This window comes from Neoarius graeffei, chromosome 11 (assembly GCF_027579695.1).
Source record: "Neoarius graeffei isolate fNeoGra1 chromosome 11, fNeoGra1.pri, whole genome shotgun sequence".
NCBI classification, from domain to species: Eukaryota; Metazoa; Chordata; class Actinopteri; order Siluriformes; family Ariidae; genus Neoarius; species Neoarius graeffei.
In genome coordinates, this window is record NC_083579.1 from 26513512 (window position 1) to 26533942 (window position 20431).

Consider the following 20431-nt stretch of genomic DNA (forward strand, 5'->3'; position numbering starts at 1 on the left):
GGTGTCTCCAGTGTCAGAGAGTTCTAACATTCAAAGGTAAAGCAATAACTTTAAGTTTTCAGATACAAGAAAGTTTTCAGGACAGAAGCCTTTGCCTTTCTTTGCTAACAACAAACTGCATTTTCCCCCCCTTAGTAGCTTCAAGACTGAGAAAAATCTTGTTTTAACTTGTTTTGCGGACATTCCACAGCATTAATATAACTCGCCAAAGTATAATTCACCAAATTATCGCAGGGTTGACACTTATGGGGCTTTTCCACTACCAATGCAGCTGAGTTGGGCTGAGCCGTGCGGTGCTGAGTTGGGCTGAGTCGAGCTGAGTGGGGCTGTTGGGGTTGCATTTCGACTACAACTGCGCTGAACCGTGCTGGCTGGAAGTGGGTGGACACATTGGGTGGAATTAGCGAAAGTGGGTGGACGTCACATGATGTTAGGCGGCGCAAACAGTGACATCAGTGACCTTTTAAGCTGTAGTCTCACGACCCGGATAGTAAACAATAAACATGGAGGACATGGAGTCGTTAGTGTTGTTGGTCTTGGTGCTGTGGCTTGTTGTCACCGACAACGTCAACAGATACTGGCAAGAGCGTATAGATGAGGCGAGGCGCATAAGGCTTCGTAATTCTTCTTCTTCCGGGTTTACGGTGTTCACAGATCCCAGCGTGTTCGTGGGGCATGTGTGGGCATGTGAGGACACTCCTCCTCACCAATCAGTGCACAGGGGAGTGTCTCCTCACGCCCCTAGCCCCACTCGGCTCAGTTGGGCTCACTTCAGCCCCACTCCAAAACCGTGCGAGTTTTGGGTGCTGAGTAAGGCTGAAGTGAGCTCAGTCGTGCTGCTCTGAGGTAGTCGAAACGTGAGCCGTGTTGGGCTGAAGTGGGCTGAAAAAGGGTAGTGGAAAAGGCCCAATAGAGCCAAACAACCATTCACACTCAATTTAGAGCCACCAATTAGCCTAATCTGCATGTCTTTGGACTGTGGGAGAAACCGGCGCAAACCCACGGAGACACAGGGAGAACATGCAAACTCCACACAGAAAGGCCCCTGTTGGCCACTGGGCTCGAACCCAGAACCTTCTTGCTATGAGGTGACAGTGTGAACCACTGTGCCGCTCTATGATGCTGTTAGCATTGGCAAATTGCTGTGGTGTAAGAGGAATAAAATATTTCAAGGTGTACTGTTAGTGGTAAAGCTTTAACTTTACTCCACTCATTGTTGATTATTTTCCTTTAACAGCACTCTCCTTTGCATTTTATTCTTACTTGAACAAAAGTGATAAGATGAATGTTATAAGAATGGACTTAAGAGGGTTAAACACTTCCAATATGTACACTTCAACCCAATTCCAACTCAATCTCAACTACATTTTATTTTATTTTATTTTATAGGAGGTATTAAGGAACAATTTGGCCAAAACTTACATTTTTTACTTAGAATGTAGTAAATCAGTTAAGATATGATTGGTGAAATAGTTTATAATGATGTAAAGTTTATAGCCTCCAATGTAGCAAACAGCATTCCCCTATATTATCATGCACTCAAGTCAAAAGACATTGTTTTGTTCAATAATGTCAGTGGTACAGTAACTATTTTAAGAAATTGTGGAACAAATCAATGTTTTGTTTGTTTCTGCTAAATTTTCCTGAAAGAAAATTTGTGATTGTTAAATCTGCATCTCATCCTAACTTTACACCTCAGTTGGCTCATGTGAATTCTTACAAATTTGCAATTGTGAGACCGAGTTGGTAATTCTGTCAAACTTGAGTGTAAAAAGTGGAAATCAGAAAAGGAAATCAAAGGGCAAGGCATTTCACATGGATATGTTTATTTTGCATCTGGGATTTTTTTTTTCATGCACAAACATATTAGAAAAGATCAAGAGGTTTCACACATAGAAAATCAAATTAAAGTTTTTCAAAATACTGTATATATAGTACAGAAAAGGTTGAATGACAATGCCAAGATGAAATCACAATCAAAACATAACACACACTCTGTTAATACAGGAACGTTTTCATTTTTTTCCATGCACCATTAGAATTCATGATTTAAAATTGTTTGGATTTTTTTTCAGCTTTTTCTTTCATCTTATCTGTCCTGGCATGGTAATAGTACATTTGATCCATTGACAGAAACTACTGATTAAAAAAAAAAAACACACACATAAACTGTTAATTAAATTGTGGTCATGCACCTGTTATTCATGCTCCTTTTTTTTTTTTTTTTTTTTGTCAGTGCAGTCCAAGCAATTTTGCAATTTTGACAAGCATTTTGATTTGTTCTCCCAATTACTGGTTGATTTTTAATAAATATTGTAATTTGTAGTTAAATGTTACTAACCTTTTTCCCGAGGTGGCAGAAATTCTCCTGTGCACATTTCACGTAGACATATGGCATGAAAAATGCAATTTAAGTTAGCAAAATTAGCATAAGAAATATAAATAACAGACTTGCAACTTTATACAGAATCAGAATCACTTTTATTGCCAGGTATGTGAACACACACGAGAAATTTTACTCCGGTTTCACTTAGCTCTCTTAGTACAAACAGATAAAAAAAAGCATAGACAAAAAACAAAACAAAAAGCTATGTACATGTAGAATCTTTTGGTGCAAGATGGTGCATAGTGCAAGGATGACTTAGTAAATATAAATATAAATATACAGTGTGCACAGAATGACGGTATGAGTGTGCAAATATTTCACAGCTGATGTTACTGATATTTGAGTCCGGTTTTAGCTGTTCATCACAGAGACAGCCTGAGGGAAAAAACTCTTCTTGTGTCTGGTTGTTTTTGCGTACAGTGATCTGTAGTATCTCCCAGAGGGGCGAAGTTTAAACAATTTGTGACCAGGGTGTGATGGGTCTGCAGATATGTTACCTGCCCGTTTCCTGACTCTGGACAGGTACAGATCTTGGATGGAGGGCAGGCTGACACCAATAATTTTCTCTGCAGACCTTATTGTCCGTTGCAGTCTGTTCTTGTCCTGCTTGGTGACCGATCCAAACCAAACAGTGATGGAAGAGCAGAGAACAGACTGAATGATGGCAGAGTAGAATTGTGTCAGTAGCTCCTTAGACAGGTTGAGCTTCCTGAGCTGGCGCAGAAAGTACAACCTCTGCTAGGCCTTTTTGATGATGGTGACTGTGTTGGTCTCCCACTTCAGGTCCCGGGAGATTGTGGAGCCCAGAAACCTGAAGGTTTCAACAGTAGTCACAGTGTTGTTGGTGATGGTGATGGGCAGCAGGGTGGGGGGCTCCTCCTAAAGTCCACTGTCATCTCCACAGTTTTGAGTGTGTTCAGCTCCAGATTATTCTGACCGCACCAACAGACCAGCCTTTCAACCTCCCGTCCGTATGCAGACTCGTCACCGTCTCGGATGAGGCCGATGACCGTTGTGTCGTCTGCAAATTTCAGGAGTTTAACAGACGGGTCTCTTGAGGTGCAGTCGTTGATGTAAAGGGAGAATAGCAGTGGGGAGAGCACACACCCCTGGGGGGCGCCAGTGCTGATAGTCCGGGTGCTGGATGTGATGCTCCCCAGCCTCACCTGCTGCTTCCTGTCAGTCAGGAAGTTTATAATCCACTGACAGGTGGAGGAAGGCACAGTGAGCTGGGTGAGCTTGGTGTGGAGGATGTCTGGAATGATGGTGTTGAACACCAAACTGAAGTCCACGAACAGGATCCTGGCATATGTCCCTGCAGAGTCAAGGTGTTGCAGGATGTAGTGCAGTTCCATATTGATTGCATCATCCACTGACCTGTTTGCCCAGTAGGCAAACTGCAGGGGGTCCAGCAGGGGGTCTGTGATGTCCTTCAGGTGTGACAACACCAGTCTCTCAAAGGACTTCATGACTACAGATGTGAGGGCTACAGGCCTGTAGTCATTCAGTCCTGTGATGGTGGTTTTCTTGGGAACCGGGATTATTGTGGAGCATTTGAAGCATGGGAGGACTTCACACAGCTCCAGGGATCTATTGAAGATCTGGGTGAAGATGGGGGCCAGCTGATCAGCACAGACCTTCAGACAGGAGGGTGACACACTGTCTGGGCCGGGTGCCTTCCTGATCTTCTGTCTGCGAAAAAGCTGACAAACATCTTCTTCACAGATCTTGAGTGCTGGTGTGGGGTCAGAGGCGAGAGGAGGCAGAATAGCAGGGTGTATAAATGGGTCTTTAATGTCTGAGGGGGGGAGAGGTGTGAATGTGTCAAATCTGCAGTAGAACACATTCAACTCGTCAGCCAGTTGATGGTTCATTGCAGTGTTGGGGCATCCCCCAACACTGCAATCTCCTGTAGCTGGTGATATTCTTCAGGCCTCCCCACACTTACGCCGGATCGTTGGCTGAAAGGCTGTTTTTGATCCTTTCAGCATAGCTCCTCTTAGCTGCTTTCACCTCTTTCGTCAGTGTGTTTCTGGCCTGTTTGTACAGGACTCTGTCCCCACTTATGTAGGCCTCCTCCTTGGCCTGGCGAAGCTGCCTGAGTTTTGCAGTGAACCAGGGTTTGTTGTTGTTGTATGTGCGGAAGGTCTTGGTGGGCACACACATATCCTCACAAAAACTAATGTAAGATGTCATTTAATGACAATGACAACTGATGTAAGATGTCAAGATATAGTTTAACATAGGAAATACAATATAAACTGCCAGTGTTGTGTTTGTAATAGGGGTTGTACAGCAAAAAAAAGTAGTTAACTAGTGAGCTGTAGTCATGTCATCACTACTTATATGTTATTTTATTAGCGTAGTTAAATGCTGATTTAAAAAAAAAACAATACATGTTTAGGCTACACAGTTAACAATGAAAATAATTTAATTAGTGTGAAAATGTGCACAGTAATAACTTTGTGTTTCATTTTACACTATTTAAGGATGTACCAGTTGTTTAAATGCACTTGTATGAACGAGATGGTGCTCAGCTGCTCAGTTGATTCTGGAACTGAGAGTGCACAGCATGGAAGCTTATGCCCTTCAACACAGCTCTACTTATATCTCATTGCAGCCTTCTTTGGAAAGAAGATGCAATGTACCTACAGCAGTGTCAAAGGATGCTTTGGACAATACTCCAGTCTCATTAACGCCACTGATCTGATTCAAAACTAATTATGACAACCACTTTCAAAAGTCAAATGTGCTGTTTTGTACAACATTAGTCATGGTTTTATTTGCTTAAACTAAGGTCTATTCCACCCCCAACTTGGAATTGAATGATGATTTATCTAACATTTATCAATTTATACTAACCTTTTCTCCTGATCACATGTGGCATCTCATCTAAAGGCAAAAGCAATGAGTCAAAAAAGGGCAAAATTTTAATGCAGCATTGAAACATATATTAAATGTATGCATACATACTGTACCTTTATCCTCCATCAAGATATTAGAGAGATATGCTAAAAACATGTCCCTTCTGTCAGAGAATTCCTCAACAGTGTCTGTGACAACTTTAATTGGATCAAAGTTAATGTCAGAAACAACCCCTGGGAAAACAAAAACAGAAATAAAAAAATAGAAATAGTAAGTAAAGCAAAATGTCTATTAGCTGTCTTATTTATTGCAAACTCACAAATGGTTTGTCATTGCCATACCTTCATTCCAAGAGAACAGGTTGGACACCTGTGTGACAATGTTGTTTTTGAGGTTTTGCGCTCCTTCAAGGACATCACTGGCCAATTCCATGGGACTTGTGCTTGTTTTAGGAATCCAAACTAAAAAAGATAAGCTCAATTCACCTCATAGTACATTTTCTTGGATCAAACTCATTTTTCTAATGTACAGGGTTTTTTAATAGCACTTATCACCAACCCAATGCCCTACCACCACCACAACCCAAAGTAAGAGAAAAAAACAAGGGAGAGAAAATGTGGACTAAAGAAGCATAGAGCATTGTTGTTGTTGTTGTTGTTGTTGTTCTTTTATCGCAGTCATATAATGTAATGAAAAACAAGAGAGAATCTATCCATCTATTTGAGCTTGTATGATTTTATACTGCAAATTCTCACTTAGAGTATCCATTGCTAAATAACTTGGAGATTGATTGATTGATTGATTGATTGATTGATTGAATTTCTGTTTCATGTCTGCTTCCTAATGTTTCTAATGCAGTTTTTAATTTGTGGTCATTGTATAATTAATGTCACTGTGATATCGTGCTGCTCCATATCTAGCCTTTACCAAACCACAGACACACAAACGGTTTAATTTCAACCCAAACATGACAGTGCATTTTCATGTACCTTCAATGCCCTTGAACATTCCTGTGATAGAGCTCAAGATGACCTTGACAATGTCTGAAATATTTGCAGCCGCTTTTGCAGCTGCTTCAGCAACCATTTCCAGAGGATTGAGGATGACTGCATCCAACAGATCTAATCAGGACAGAGAGTGAAAAAATATTTTGGAGAAATGTATACAGCTTGTCTACTGAACATACATTTGCATACAGTTTATTAGGTATACTGATCAAATACCTAATAAGCTGGCAGCTACATTAAGTCTTGTTTCAATTTCATTCTTAGCTCACGTTTAAGATTCTGTATTAATTTCAGGACTAATTGGACATCTGTTCCTTCAATTTTTGTTCACATTATTAAGCAATTATTCTGAATTATTCAGTAACTCCAATGAAACTAATTAGAACTGTATGTAGTTAGGAGAGTAAGGAATGTAAGTCTGGATGTGCTGTATGTTTTGGACACTTGAATAAAGAGAGTGCCAGGGCTGTCATGTGATAACAGTTTTGTGGTAAGTTGGATTTGCAAATTCTTATGGGGTTAAAAAAAATAGATAATTTTTACAGTGGATCACAAACTTGTTTGACTAGACCCATGATACATGATGATCAGGATTTGTCACACAATGTTTTGGCCAGATTTACCTGGTAAACCCAGAATAGCCTTCTGGGTCGCATGAGAACATCTGACAGAAATCTCAGTGAGAGACGAATTTAACTCCCACCTCTTAAAGGACCCAACCCATATTGAGGGAGGTCATATTTAGCTTGAACAGACCAAGTTCAATTTCTCAACTGTAGAGATAGCTGTAAGAATTTGTAGCCAAAAGTATGTTGGTGTCTGTAACCCTAGGATCCTGATTGAGGACGTGAAGTCTGAATGCTGTTTGACTGACTTCAGTTCTGTGATATTAAGGCTGCAACCCAAACTGAGATGACATCTTTTACAAGGATCATGGTTACTGAATGCAGTACATCTGAGTGGACTGGAGGTTTAAACGCAGTCCTCAGTTCAAGTTAATGTACCAAGGGTAAAGCCATGAAAGGATACAGCTCTGGTCATGCTATTGGTCCCAGTTATGTTCCACAAAGGGTAAAATTGAAACATCCTTGTATGTACCCAGTACTATACTTTTTGATTTCCTAATACCCTAAAGTTAACAAATCATAGGGAGTTAGAGCTTAATGGGACCTAGTGCACATTATCCAGACATGTGAATGAAGCAACAAGAAGGTTCTTCTGCTTCAAATAAGAAGGTGGTGTAAACTCAATGTTTCTAAAATTCACTTTACCTGGGCTTGTCAATGATCCAAGCAATGTAAACACATGTTCTTTGTGGCAAAACTTGAAAATTTCAGCAGAATCGGAACACCAGTTACTGAGGCAATTGAAATTCCCTATGTGACATAAATGTTTATGGAAAACAGTCAAATGAACTTTGGCCAAATGGCACATCTTAAAATTCTCAGTGTTTCAGAAGTCTGTGTATTACACCTATATATGTTACACCTATATATTTTTACCCCCAGTGTGACAAGTGGGTGCGTGACCAGCGCCTTCATGACTGCAGGAGCGGACGGCTGCTTGCTTGCGCTGGATTACCTCCTCCCCCCTCCCCCCCTTACCCCCTACCCCTGATTCCCCCCTCAAGTCCCATGTTTAAAGTGTACTTGTGTTGTTGTGTGCTTATGTGCAAAGGTTTTTTAAATGTTCCCACACTGTACTCCTGACAGGAGCATAGTGTGTGCGTGTGTGTGTGTGTGGGGGGGGGTGTTCTTTTTTTCCTTATCTCTCCTCATGTTGTGTTTCCTTTTTATCTTCATCCCTGTCTTCCTGTCCTGTCTACCCTATGTCAATTGTATGTTGTATATGTACGTCCATATACAACAGGCTGACGGCTAATTTCGCTGGTACATGTGACTAGTGACAATAAAGGGCATCATCATCATCATCATCATCATCATCATCATCACTCAGCCTTCTCAGAGAGCATTTTGAATGACTCCAGTTCTTACCTGTTGGGACACAGCAGCCTACTAGAAATAACTTAAAGTTGTTTATGGAAAATGTCATACGGAACCATGGGTTTGCAGTGCATCTGGTGAGATGGACATTCAACATGCAGCTTACTACACATTTAACTATCAACTGTTAGTTGTCCAACCAACAAGAAATTCAGAGGCGATGCCAAACAGGCCAAAACTATGAACAATTCCTATCTGGTCCTATATCTGCATGCAACATGGCATATGGCCAAATGGAAGGATTTGGGTGACTGTGGTCACCTGGAAATAGATCAGAAAAAAATAATTATGCTACCCAAGCTAGTCCTATATGAACACTATTAGGACATGTTGTGCTTTTGGTGATAAATATCTAACATGCTCTAACAGGAGCTTAGACATGACATTTTTGGAGTGGGACCAATAGTGTGACCAGGGCCATATGTCATGGAGAAGGGTGAAGATTATGAATGAAGAGATTATGAATGGAGGCTGATGACAGTGTAGTTATTTTTCATTGCAAATTCCTATGTGGTTAAAAAAAATGTGATCATTTTTACAGAGAATCACAAACTTGTTTGACTAGACCCATGATACATGATGATCAGGATGAACCCTGTCCCATTATACTTCATTCAACCAGGGTTGAGCTCTTTCTTCTTACTCAAGCTAAAAGGTCAGATGTATTCTTTATGTGGTTCAAAATGATCTCATGAGGAATTCATGATAAATGTCTGTGAACAAGAATAATATTATTAGAACATGAAGTAATTGAAGACTGCATGGATTTCATTTGAACAAGATTTCTTGAGATTGTGTATTTCTCACTGTTTTTTCTTGGTGACCAAGTGATTGTGGATTTTTTTTTCTCTGCAATAATCAGTGAGCAAATTTGAGTTGTCATGCTGAGTTACCTTCAAACATGTGGAATAAATATCCAGCCAGGCTCCTACCCCAATCATTCATTTCATCTAATATATCAGCACCAGGTTTAAGGAAAGAAGTGACTCCTTTAGTTTCTGTGGGGAAACAAAATTAAAGGGTAAAAAATAAAAATAATAAATCATTATATTGTACAAATTGGTGACAAGTATAGATATTGTTTTGGAAAATAAATCATGTTGGATTATAATGATGATAAAGACAAGCAAAGGCAAATTGAAAAATATTAAATCCAAGTACATCACCATGTATTCCTAATAGAAACGATGTCGAGGCATCTGCCCACTGGTTAACAGTAGCCATTGGATCAGTGATTACAGTAGGAACATACTCTGAGTCAGGGAAAAAAATATTTTTCAATTTGTTTATTTGCACCTATAAAACCTGCATCTGAAGTGATGAAACTTACCATGTACATTATTAAAAATGTAATTTAAGTGGCTCATTTTGTCTGTAAAGCCTTCAACAGCTTCATTCACTGCTGTCATGGGATCTGAACTTATGTGCTGTAAACCTATAAAAATCAAACATCTGAATGCATGATTTCTCATTCCCAGAGCTCTGTGATCATCTGACAAAGATACTTGTTAATAAAGTTACTTACTCGTCAGCTGGTCATCACTCACAAAGTCAAACATAAAAAGTCCAGCTGCAGACCAGGAGATTAGAAGAACAATGATGATCAGCCACTGCACAGGATGCTTTAACACCCTCATGAAGCCGTGGTTTATGACCTCAGGAGATGTCAAGTGCTCAACTTCTTGATTTTGGATGCCCATAGTGACAGGCTCTGCTCCAGAATCTACAGTACAATAGGATAGGAAAAACAAGAATGTACTGTAATTACACAATGCATTTCAGCAATTATGCTGACACATTTCTTTTTCAGTCCCACCATCCTGGGATATTATACCTCCCTGACAGCAGAGGTCTCCATCCCCAGTGTTTAAGCTTATCATTTCCAAGTTACTTCCTGTTTTTAGAAGAAAGGCCCAAATCTCTAACTAATGCTTTTGATCCTGAATTGATTCTTTGAACCTACATGTGTGTGATTGGGAAATGCCCAGATGACTCAAGGAACAAGAAAAGATGATGCTTTTGTATCAAGGATGCACAGGTGCTTTGTACACAGAAGTACTTTTTATATTAACACAATCAAAGGTATAAATGCTCAACCTTCCCTGCAGAACACAGTTTGAAATAAACAATACCAGAAACCCAAAATGAAGACTCTTAATCAGAGGCGATTCTAGAGTTTGTTGTGGCCCCAAGCAAAAATTTCCAGGGGGCCCTTCTGACCAGTGTTCATCATCAATATGTTATAAATAATCTGACACCAACGAAAAATGTATGAAACCAAAGTTTTTTAAATTCCAAATGTGAAAATACAATGGTAAAGAACAATAAAAACAATAAAAACAATAAAAAACAAAATAAATAAGCCCTCGGGCCCCGACTCTCGGGGGGCCCCTGGGCCAGGGGGCCCCAAGCAGTTGCCTGCCTTTCCTGTCCACAAGCTGCACGTCTGCTCTTAATTAAATATAATGAGTACAAATGAAATCCTTAGATGAAAGTCAATTAATATGCATCGCTTGAAATACAGAGAAGAAAGGGGATGAATAGAATCTTGTTGAGCTGAAACACTGATATTTAGACATCTGATGTACACATGCAATGATATTTTAATTAATAACTGCATTTGCTAAAGTTGCTTTAAATCAAAGTGTTAGTGAGCAAAGACGTTTTGTTTAGTAATTCCTTCTGTTTTTGTTTCCTTTTCTTGCATCCTTTCTCCACTTCCTTGAAAGGAGGAGTTAAGAAGTGATGAAAGGAAATGATGATGAGGAGGAACAATTAAAGAAATAAGATGCCCTTACTGTCGTTGCAGTACAGCTTTATGAAGTCTTGCCAAATGCAAAAATGTTAACTCTGATTGATTGCCATTCCTGTGCTTTGAAACTTGCCTTGCCAATTGTTTACTACAGGCAATATCATGTCTTTCCATGTTTAGTCATTGCTACTAATGCAAGATTTTGGATTTCTTTCATATTAATCCTCAGCCATCTCTCAAATCTTGCATGTTATAGACATTCTATATAGTGCACAACTGTTATTACAAGTAAGACTTGTCATGGGGATCTTGTCATTGAGTGAGCCAGCTGTCTAAGCTTTTACTAAATCACTGAGAGATTGTGAGTTTGAATCCTCACAATGTTACAGCCATTCATGGCCAGGAATTCAATAAATCATAAACAGCCCGTCTGAGAGGCCTGTCAATCAGCCTTGTATTAGAATATCACAGATATCTGTTCAGTCATACAGAAGAGGGTGGTTAGTGCTCACTTCCAACAACACTGAGCTGTTAGAGATGTGCTAGGTTTCATGTGTTGACCTTCAGATAGACTGGTAGCTGATGTGCGATATAAGTGACTTGGTGTAGTTTGTAGGTGGAAATTGCCATTGAATAATTTAGGAGAAAATGACTGAAATGATTAGTGTGCCAGTAATGTTAATTAAAGACAGAAACATTAATAATGGAATACTTTTCATATTAAATCACCACCACAGCTGTCTGAAACCTACATAGTAATTTGAAACTCTGCATTCTACAAAAGAAAAGGGATGGGAAAAAAGTCACTAGCTAAATCTTAAAAATCACAAGCTAAAGCCAGTCCCAGCTGACTTTGGGTGAGAGGTAGGCAGGTTGCCAATCAGTCACAGAGACAAACAGCCATTCGTGCTCACATTCACACCTATGGGCAATTTAGAGTAACCAGTTGACCTCATCCACATTCTTTGGAAGAAACTGGAGCACCCAGAGAAAACCTGCACAAGCATGAAGAGAACATGGAAACTCCACACAGAAAGACCACAAGGTTCAAACCCAGAACCTTTTTGCTGTGAGGTGACAGTGCTAACCACTGTGCCACCCATTTTCTTGATCATATTTTCTTTTAATATTTTGACATTACATTTCAGATTTTCCCATTGTCACACCACAAATTACTCATAATAAAGAATAAAATTGCTTTTGAGCCCCTAACAACACCTAATGGACACTGTACAGAAAGTTCAGACACCCGCAGAGTCTCTCTCTCTCTCTCAAACTAAGGCCAAGTTTACATTAGACCGTATCTGTCTCATTTTCTTCGCGGATGCACTGTCCATTTACATTAAAATGCCTGGAAACACCGGGAAACGGGAATCCGCCAGGGTCCACGTATTCAATCCAGATCGTGTCTGGTCCGGTGCTGTGTAAACATTGAGAATACGCGGATACGCTGTGCTGAGCTCTAGCTGGCGTCGTCATTGGACAACGTCACTGTGACATCCACCTTCCTGATTCGCTGGCGTTGGTCATGTGACGCGACTGCTGAAAAACGGCGCGGACTTCCGCCTTGTATCACCTTTCATTAAAGAGTATAAAAGTATGAAAATACTGCAAATACTGATGCAAATACTGCCCATTGTGTAGTTATGATTGTCTTTAGGCTTGCCATCCTTCCACTTGCAAGTGGTAAGTGATGCGCATGCCCGACATGCACTGAGATCACACACACAGCGGCTCAGTCCCAAATCACTGCTCGTGCGCTCCACTCGCGCGCTCTGTGAGCTGTGCAGGGCCGGAGTGCGCACCCTCCAGAGGGCACTCGCTGTTCAGGGCGGAGTGATTTGGAGCGCAAGATGCCTGCGGAGCCGAGCGTATCCGTGTATTGGCGTTGCTGTGTGCACGCGAATCGTGTATTGGCGTTGCTGTGTGCACGCTAATCGTTTTAAAAACGTTAATCTGATGATCCGCTGATACGGTCTAATGTAAACCCCACCTAAGTCTGGGACACCAAAGCGTTTGAGAGGCTCAAGAAAGTATGTCCACACGAGACAGCAAAGCCATTACAGCCTTTTGATAGCAGTGTAGGAGACAGAAGAGAAGTGAGGGGAGTTGATTGATTATTTATTTTGACAGACAGACAGACAGACAGACAGATAGACATTTCATTGATAACTCTGTCTGTGTGTGGTGTCAGGGCTAGTCCATGGTGTTACAGGCTGAACAGTTTACAGGTCAGTATTCAGAGACTGTCAAGCGCTCTCATGAAGTCCCTCAGTGCAGCACAATAGATTAGTGACCAAATGTACGGTACTCCGGCCAGTACAGAATACTCATAGTGCTTATACACTGCATTTAGAAACATCCTGATATTGTTGTAAGTACTTGAATTTGCCAATCTGTTTGGACAGTCCATGTTGATTAATTTAATGTAACAGCAGCTCTGACAACCGTACAGCTATAATTCAAATCACAGGTTTCTATTAATTAATTTCTTTAAAAACAAACAAATGTGTTGCTGTTTACAACAACAAAGCAAAATGTCTAATTATTGAAATGAAATTTTTTGTTAGGAGACATTTATTGAGCATTTATGGAAGGGGTGTGTTAGCACTTTAACAGTCAGGAGAGTTTTCCGCCATGGGAAAGTCTTCATGACGGAGAACAAAAGTGAAAGGGAGACTGATGAGGGAATAAGCATGAACAGGAATGAATGAGTTTCATGACATTCCACAACATTAAATGTAACTATAAATTAGATAAAAAAAAGTATTGTTAAAGAAGTTAAAATTGCAACAAAGGAGGAATAACACACATCACCTTAAATGTCAAAACAAGCTACTAATTGTTGAAATGACTCATCAGAAAAGATTCCTCTCTTTCCTACATGTACTAGTCTATTTATTTCAAATGACTTGACCCAGTAGGAGCTGACTCTGTGTAGGCCAAATATTTCACACTTCTCATATGTGCAATCCAGAAGCTATCTTTGGTGTCCTGCATATCAGGATACCTCAAGCCTTTCTAAATGTAAACATGTGAATTTGCATAAATAATTATTCAAGCAAAGATGTGGTACAGAAAACAAGCTCTAACTGCACAGAGCTCCTTGTTAAACACTGGGTCAAAACAGTAACTTAATACCACAAGGCTGTATGAATTTCATGTGTGCTATATTACAGTATTGACATTTTTCCATGGACATGGCACAGTCTTCAGTGTTGCACACATCACTTAGTGCTTCATGTCATGACATGAGCACTAAAACGTATCATTTAATAATTTTATACAGTTTAATGCACAAGTTGGCAATAAAACATAATGATGTAGTGGTGGTTCAGTGGTTATGGCATTGGGCTACTGACAAGTTGGCAATAAAACATAACAGGATGTAGTGGTGGTTCAGTGGTTATGGCATTGGGCTACTGATTAGAAGGTTGTGAGTTCAAATCCCAGTGCCACCAAGCTGGGTCCTTGGCCAAGGTATCTTGTCTCAATTGAAAGTCAGTTTTGATAAAAACATCATCTGAACACACGTCTTAGATCTGTTTTACTTTAACACCACATCCCATCCTGAAGTCTTTTATTACCAACAATTACATATTTTAATTCATTAAATCATAGCCATGATACTTTTTTAAAATCCATTTATATAAATAACTTGATTTCCTCTCTAAGGAAGTTAACAAGACTTAAAAATGCAGCTTGTCGTGTTACTACATGTTAAGCCTTTTTTCCTGACTACTTTCTTGTGGTGGGAAAATTAATGTTCCAGCTTGACCTCTTTGTGACAAAGCTCTGATACTGGAGGCTCCTTCCAAAAATGTGAGACGGACCAAGTCCCCTTATAGAAAGCATCAGTAGAATTCAGCAGAACTGTAGCATGATAGCGTTATAAGCTTTGTATGGAAATCAACTAGATATTTTGTATGGGTTATTTTTTTCTGAACCTTTAATTTCGTTGGATAATCACAGAAAATCTTAAACACTTCTGAATTTCAGTGTTGTGCTACTGCTGATGACCAACAAACCAAAAAAAGTTTATATATTTAATCTGTGTTCTTTCAAATCTACTTATTATATAATTTAACCCCCCCACACACACACACAGTGTACAGTAAGCGTTCTTTCATTCAACTCATAAGCCTTATAAAAGTATATAAATAAATAATGCAATACCTTCAGTTTCATTAGTCATAGTGTGACTTGCTGTGGAAGCTTCAGCTGATCTTGTCCTGTCCTGTTGCAGTGGTTCCACCTGGTTGATGTTAACACTGCCCAGCTTGTTAGTCCCCCCATACAATCCACAGGTGGAACCTCATTAAGTGAATCCAAAAATCTAATTTTCTACAGTACGTTCAGGGAACGTGATGAAGGGCAGTGTGTCAAGATCATACAGGGGGGACTCCGAAGAGGCACTGAAGCTAGACAGTTAAACACAGGAGGCATTAAACACACTTGCTAATAATTTCAGTAGTGTAACTGGCACCTCACATGGCCATAGGGCAAGGAAACATGCACAAGAGTTTGAAGGTAACCTTATCCACCACAGCCACTGGTTATTCTTAGCCTGGTTATTCCACCAACTGCTCACTGCCTTGCCTTTTTAGGCTGCAGGGGAATGGGAGTCTGACCTCGTCAGCCATAATGATGCTTGATATGAACTGGATCATTAGTTTTCCCAGTCTCCATTCATTCTGATTCATCTTCATATATGTATGTTTATTAAAAATGGTCATGACTTTCTTTCAGACTGACTTGGATTTCAATCTGCTTTATGCACTGCCTTAACAATTAGATCTCATCTTCTATTTAAAAGCAGTCTTGAATCAAATCTCAGTGGATATCACAGAACTGGGATTTCATAGAACTGATCCACTTATTTATAACTAGCAAACTAGAAGCAGAGATTGGAGCAATATGTAATAGCCCTCATCTGGCGATCATGTCATGTTACAGGAAGAAGAAAAATATGGACTGAAATAATGTTGCATCAGAAGGCTTAAACTGAATGCTTGATTCGATACAATATCAACAAGATTTATTTAAACAAGGTTTATTTATAAAGGAGGCATTTTTGAGCATATAGAATCACAATAACAGCCCTCCTCTGACCATTAAGAGTATTACTAAAGATATTTTAGGAATACTGGTCCAGGATCAAGCCTGGAAACTTGTGAAATAAAGAATTCTGTGAAAAGACATCCTGTTTGTTAATGGTGATTTGCTGTTGTTTTTGTCCAGGTTATGATATTAGACAGAATGTTTCAAATTTCTAATATCTAACAATATATCAGCAATGAAATCCCAATGTATTAGGGTTGAGTAATGGATTACACCTTATATACTGTATATTGGCAGCTGTTTATCTCTGAACAACAGATTTATACAGTACCAACCTCCCCTTTTTCACCTTTAAATGAAATAAAATTATGAAAGCTTAACAAATTTTTTAAAACAAGGAAGGCTTTGCAGGAACTGAACCACTTCTCCACTGACTATTTCATAAATATTGACAAACATCGATTATGAGCCAATATTATCTATGATTGGTCATAGTGATTGTAATGATACCCCTCTGTTCATGCTAAAGTAAATTTCAATCAATTATTGTAAAGCTTTAAACAAAAGAAAACTAACTTGTGTAAAGGGGAAAAACACACACAGACACACATACCTTGGGACACACTTTTATAGGAAATAAACAACAGGGTGGTGTGGTGTGGTCATGAAGTTGATTATTTTCCAATACCAGCATGTCTCAAACTCTTTTATTCCTCTTATACCACAGTGATTTGTTCCATATACTTTTTATCCATTTATGGTTACATTTGAGGTCTTTGAAACGAGCTAGTTCACATTATTACTAACATTTATAGCAACTATAAATGGCTGTTTCCTTACCTGATGTGAATGCTGGATGGGGAGAGGAAAAAAAAAAAACACACCCATGTAGAATTTCGGAGAAACTGGAAAGCATAAATTCCAGAAGACTTTTCTGTGTGGAAAACTGTACTGACACTGGAAATGCCTTTCATAAATGTTAAACAATCATCTCTTTACCGAAAAGTTCACCAGATCAATAATATTTTTGATTATTAGACTTAAGTGTCTGTCGTACAAGCCACTGTGTATGAGCGGTTATTTGAAATGATAACATTCAAACAAGCATGTTAATCTCAACCTGTCATTTGCCAATCACTTTTATTGCCAGCTGATTAATCAACAACTTCTGACCAATCAGATTTGAGAATCTAAGCACTGTGGTATAAGACAAAGATAAATTCCAAAGGCAACATAATTTCCAAAGAGAAACATAAAATCCAAAGAAATGGACTTGGGTATGAGTCTTTATTCTACAAATGTTTGTGCATAAATGAAACAAAACAATTAAATAAAAACACAAGGTCTATGGATTAATCCAAATGGATGACTTTAATTTAAAAAAAAAAGAGGAGAGAAACGGGTGATCATCATGAGGTCGGCATTGGAGTCTGTGTTCATACGGCTTACTATGGTGCGCAATATTCTATAGAAAAACCTTCACTAGATATTCGAGTGAAAGCTGGAATGGAAACGAGGTGAAAATGGCCTTGCTAATTCTGCCTCAAAGACAAGGGCTGTGACACTTTAACATACTGATTAAGGTTAAATGAGGTCCGGACATGACATATTGATATAATTTTATACCAGGGACAAAAATCAGGGCCAGAAAGAAGCTCAGTGGAATTAATCTTAATTATTTTTCCCTATGCAGTTATGTTAAATTATAGCACATTGTAATGCATTTAAATGGTTTGCTTTTATGCCTCTTACAACAATAATGATGATGTTAGCCATTTATTTTATTTGATCATCTTCGCTAAAGAGAGATGCAGGTATAGTCAAGCATAATGCCCACACAGCCTGATTACTATATCGATGCATAATTCTTCTACCGTTAATCCAAAGTGGCTAAATAGAAAATGCACTAGCAAAAAAAAAAAAAGAAAAAAAAAGAAATGGAGACACTGAGCTTTTCCTAAAAGCAAGTGCAAATAATAAAGCTGAGCAGAGTCACCAGTGCGAACACACCATTTTCCTTCAGTGAAAGAGTCACAATGTTTAGTGTCAGGAAACCTAGCTAATGTATGTGCTGCAGGATTTCTCAAAGTTAAACAAAGAGGGTACATCATTACTGGAATAAATAATCAAGAGTCCCGGTTGTTTTAATAGAGGCTGTTTCCAGAATTAGTCGTCTTGCTTCAGCCTCGATATTCATACTTTTTCTATGAGCAATGACTGGATATGATCCCCCCCCCCAAAAAAAAAAAAATAAAATAAAATAAATTAAAAAAAACAACCCTCAAATAAAAAGCATTATAAAAAGTAATAAAGCCTAAAACGGGGTAAGTAAACACAATCATATTTACACTACATACAAACAAGCCATCGGTTATCCTTAACTCTTTTTTGAACACTCGCATAATGTCCCCGAAATATGGTTTGGCTTTAGTGAACACATTTAATGTGGCATGTCCTTTTTAATGGAAGATGAGGAACGAGTCGAATACTGGATTGAAATGGCAACAAATCTGGAAGCTTTATTCATCGCACGTGCATCAGATCGTCGTCGTTCAGGTCAGTGTGTCGTAGCAATGAGTTTTCCTCTGGCTCTTGAGTTCTACCAAGGTTTTCAGTCGTTCAGGTGATTTTTCAATGTCTAATAGCATTATTATGTCAAAGTGACCTGGATTTGAGTTATAATCTGCGAGATTAAAGCACAAATCCATTCGCTTTAACTCCCAAACTCTTGTTTGCGGTTTAGAGGTTGTCTCCTGGTTGGTACTGGGGCTCCGTGGCAGTGAAGTAGTCCTCCAAAAATGCCTGCAGGTACTCGAACGTGGGTCTCTCCTCAGGGTCTCGCTTCCAGCACTGCAGCATGAGCTCGTGCAGAGAGATCGGGCAGTCCTGAGGGCATGGCATCCTGTATCCACGCTCCACCTGCTCTAAAACCTCCCGGTTATTCATCCCTTTAAAATAAATAAAAGAATTAAAAAAAACACATTAATAAATAAACAAGTCAATAAATACCACCACACAGCTTGGTTTTATTTTAAATGATAGAATACATGTTTAAATATGATTTGTGTACAAGATGATAACATTTCCTTGTTTTTCCATTTTCATTTCCAGGCTTACTCGTATCTACCTCCTCATGTCTTGTACATGAGTCGTTCCTCATTGGACCTTTTTTTGTACATGCCATATGCAGAGTACTGCACAGAAATACCAAGGCAAGGCAAGGCAAGGCAAGGCAAGTTTATTTATATAGCACATTTCATACACAATGGCAGTTCAATGTGCTTTACAGAAGTAAAAACAAAAACAGTAAACAATAGAGAAATAAAATTACATAAAATAATTTTATTTTTATTCTAAATTAATTAAAAGAATTAAAAGAATTAAAAGAAAATAATAGGAATTTAAACAATAGTAGAAATAAAATAATAAAATAAAGTAGAAATAGGAGGAGAAAAAAACCCCAAGCAAAATAGAATAAAGAATAAAATAGAATAAAGTTAAAATTAAAGTAAATTTAAAACATGCAGAGAAAATAAAAATTATAAAAAAAGAAGACAATATTAAATTATTTAACAGAAAGCATCTGAAAACAGCTTGGTCTTTAACCTAGATTTAAAACTGCCAACAGCAGGAGCATTTTTAATGTCCTCTGGCAGTTGGTTCCATAGCTGTACTGCATAGTAGCTAAAAGCTGCTTCACCATACTTTGTTTTAACAACTGGTTTTAATAGTAAATTTTTCTGTTTTGATCTGGTAGATCTGATTGGGTTAGGCTGCTGCAACATATCAGAGAGGTAATTGGGCCCTGTACCATTTAGAGATTTGTACACCAGCAGCAATACTTTAAAGTCAATTCTGTAGCTTACTGGAAGCCAGTGAAGGGACCTTAGAATTGGAGTAATGTGCTCTGTTCTTGTTGTTCGTGTGAGAACCCTAGCCGCTGCATTTTGAACCAGCTGAAGTCGTTTGATGGTCTTTTTTGGCAGGCCTGTGAAAAGGCCATTGCAGTAATCAACCCTACTAGAGATGAAGGCATGTATTAGTTTTTCCAGATCATTTTTTGACATAAGTCCTCTTAGTTTGGAAATGTTTTTTAGGTGATAAAATGCCGTTTTAGTGATTGCTTTCATGTGACTGTCAAAGTTTAGCTCGCTGTCAATGAAAACACCAAGATTTTTAACCATTTCTTTAGTTTTCATCCCTTTTGTGTCAAGAATAGTGGTAATCCTGAGTCTTTCATCTTTTTTCCAAATAGAATTACTTCTGTTTTATCTGTGTTCAGCTGAAGAAAATTTTGTGACATCCAGCTATTGATTTGATCGATACACTGGTAGAGACATTCAAGGGGGGCATAATC

General features: G+C 38.8%; 2 protein-coding genes across 11 annotated transcripts in view; both read right to left on the reverse strand.

The window, feature by feature from the left end:
* Window positions 1-15434, reverse strand: part of si:ch211-266g18.10 (titin) — a 92932-nt gene extending 77498 nt beyond the window's left edge. For 7 of the 8 annotated variants that reach the window (XM_060933685.1, XM_060933680.1, XM_060933686.1 and 4 more), the window contains exons 1-10: window positions 15190-15434; window positions 9787-9984; window positions 9592-9696; window positions 9428-9514; window positions 9155-9259; window positions 6241-6372; window positions 5593-5712; window positions 5365-5484; window positions 5249-5278; window positions 2342-2368 (exon numbers count right to left, since the gene is read on the reverse strand). In XM_060933685.1, the coding sequence (XP_060789668.1) occupies window positions 2342-2368; window positions 5249-5278; window positions 5365-5484; window positions 5593-5712; window positions 6241-6372; window positions 9155-9259; window positions 9428-9514; window positions 9592-9696; window positions 9787-9984; window positions 15190-15208 (943 nt within the window). In that variant the 5' untranslated portion in view covers window positions 15209-15434. The remainder of the gene's footprint in view (window positions 1-2341; window positions 2369-5248; window positions 5279-5364; window positions 5485-5592; window positions 5713-6240; window positions 6373-9154; window positions 9260-9427; window positions 9515-9591; window positions 9697-9786; window positions 9985-15189) is intronic. The other variant, XM_060933684.1, reaches the window with a different exon arrangement.
* Window positions 15435-17342: 1908 nt separating this feature from the next.
* Window positions 17343-20431, reverse strand: part of fyna (FYN proto-oncogene, Src family tyrosine kinase a) — a 71768-nt gene continuing 68679 nt past the window's right edge. For all 3 annotated transcript variants that reach the window (XM_060933690.1, XM_060933688.1, XM_060933689.1), the window contains one exon: window positions 17343-19022. In XM_060933690.1, the coding sequence (XP_060789673.1) occupies window positions 18814-19022 (209 nt within the window). In that variant the 3' untranslated portion in view covers window positions 17343-18813. The remainder of the gene's footprint in view (window positions 19023-20431) is intronic.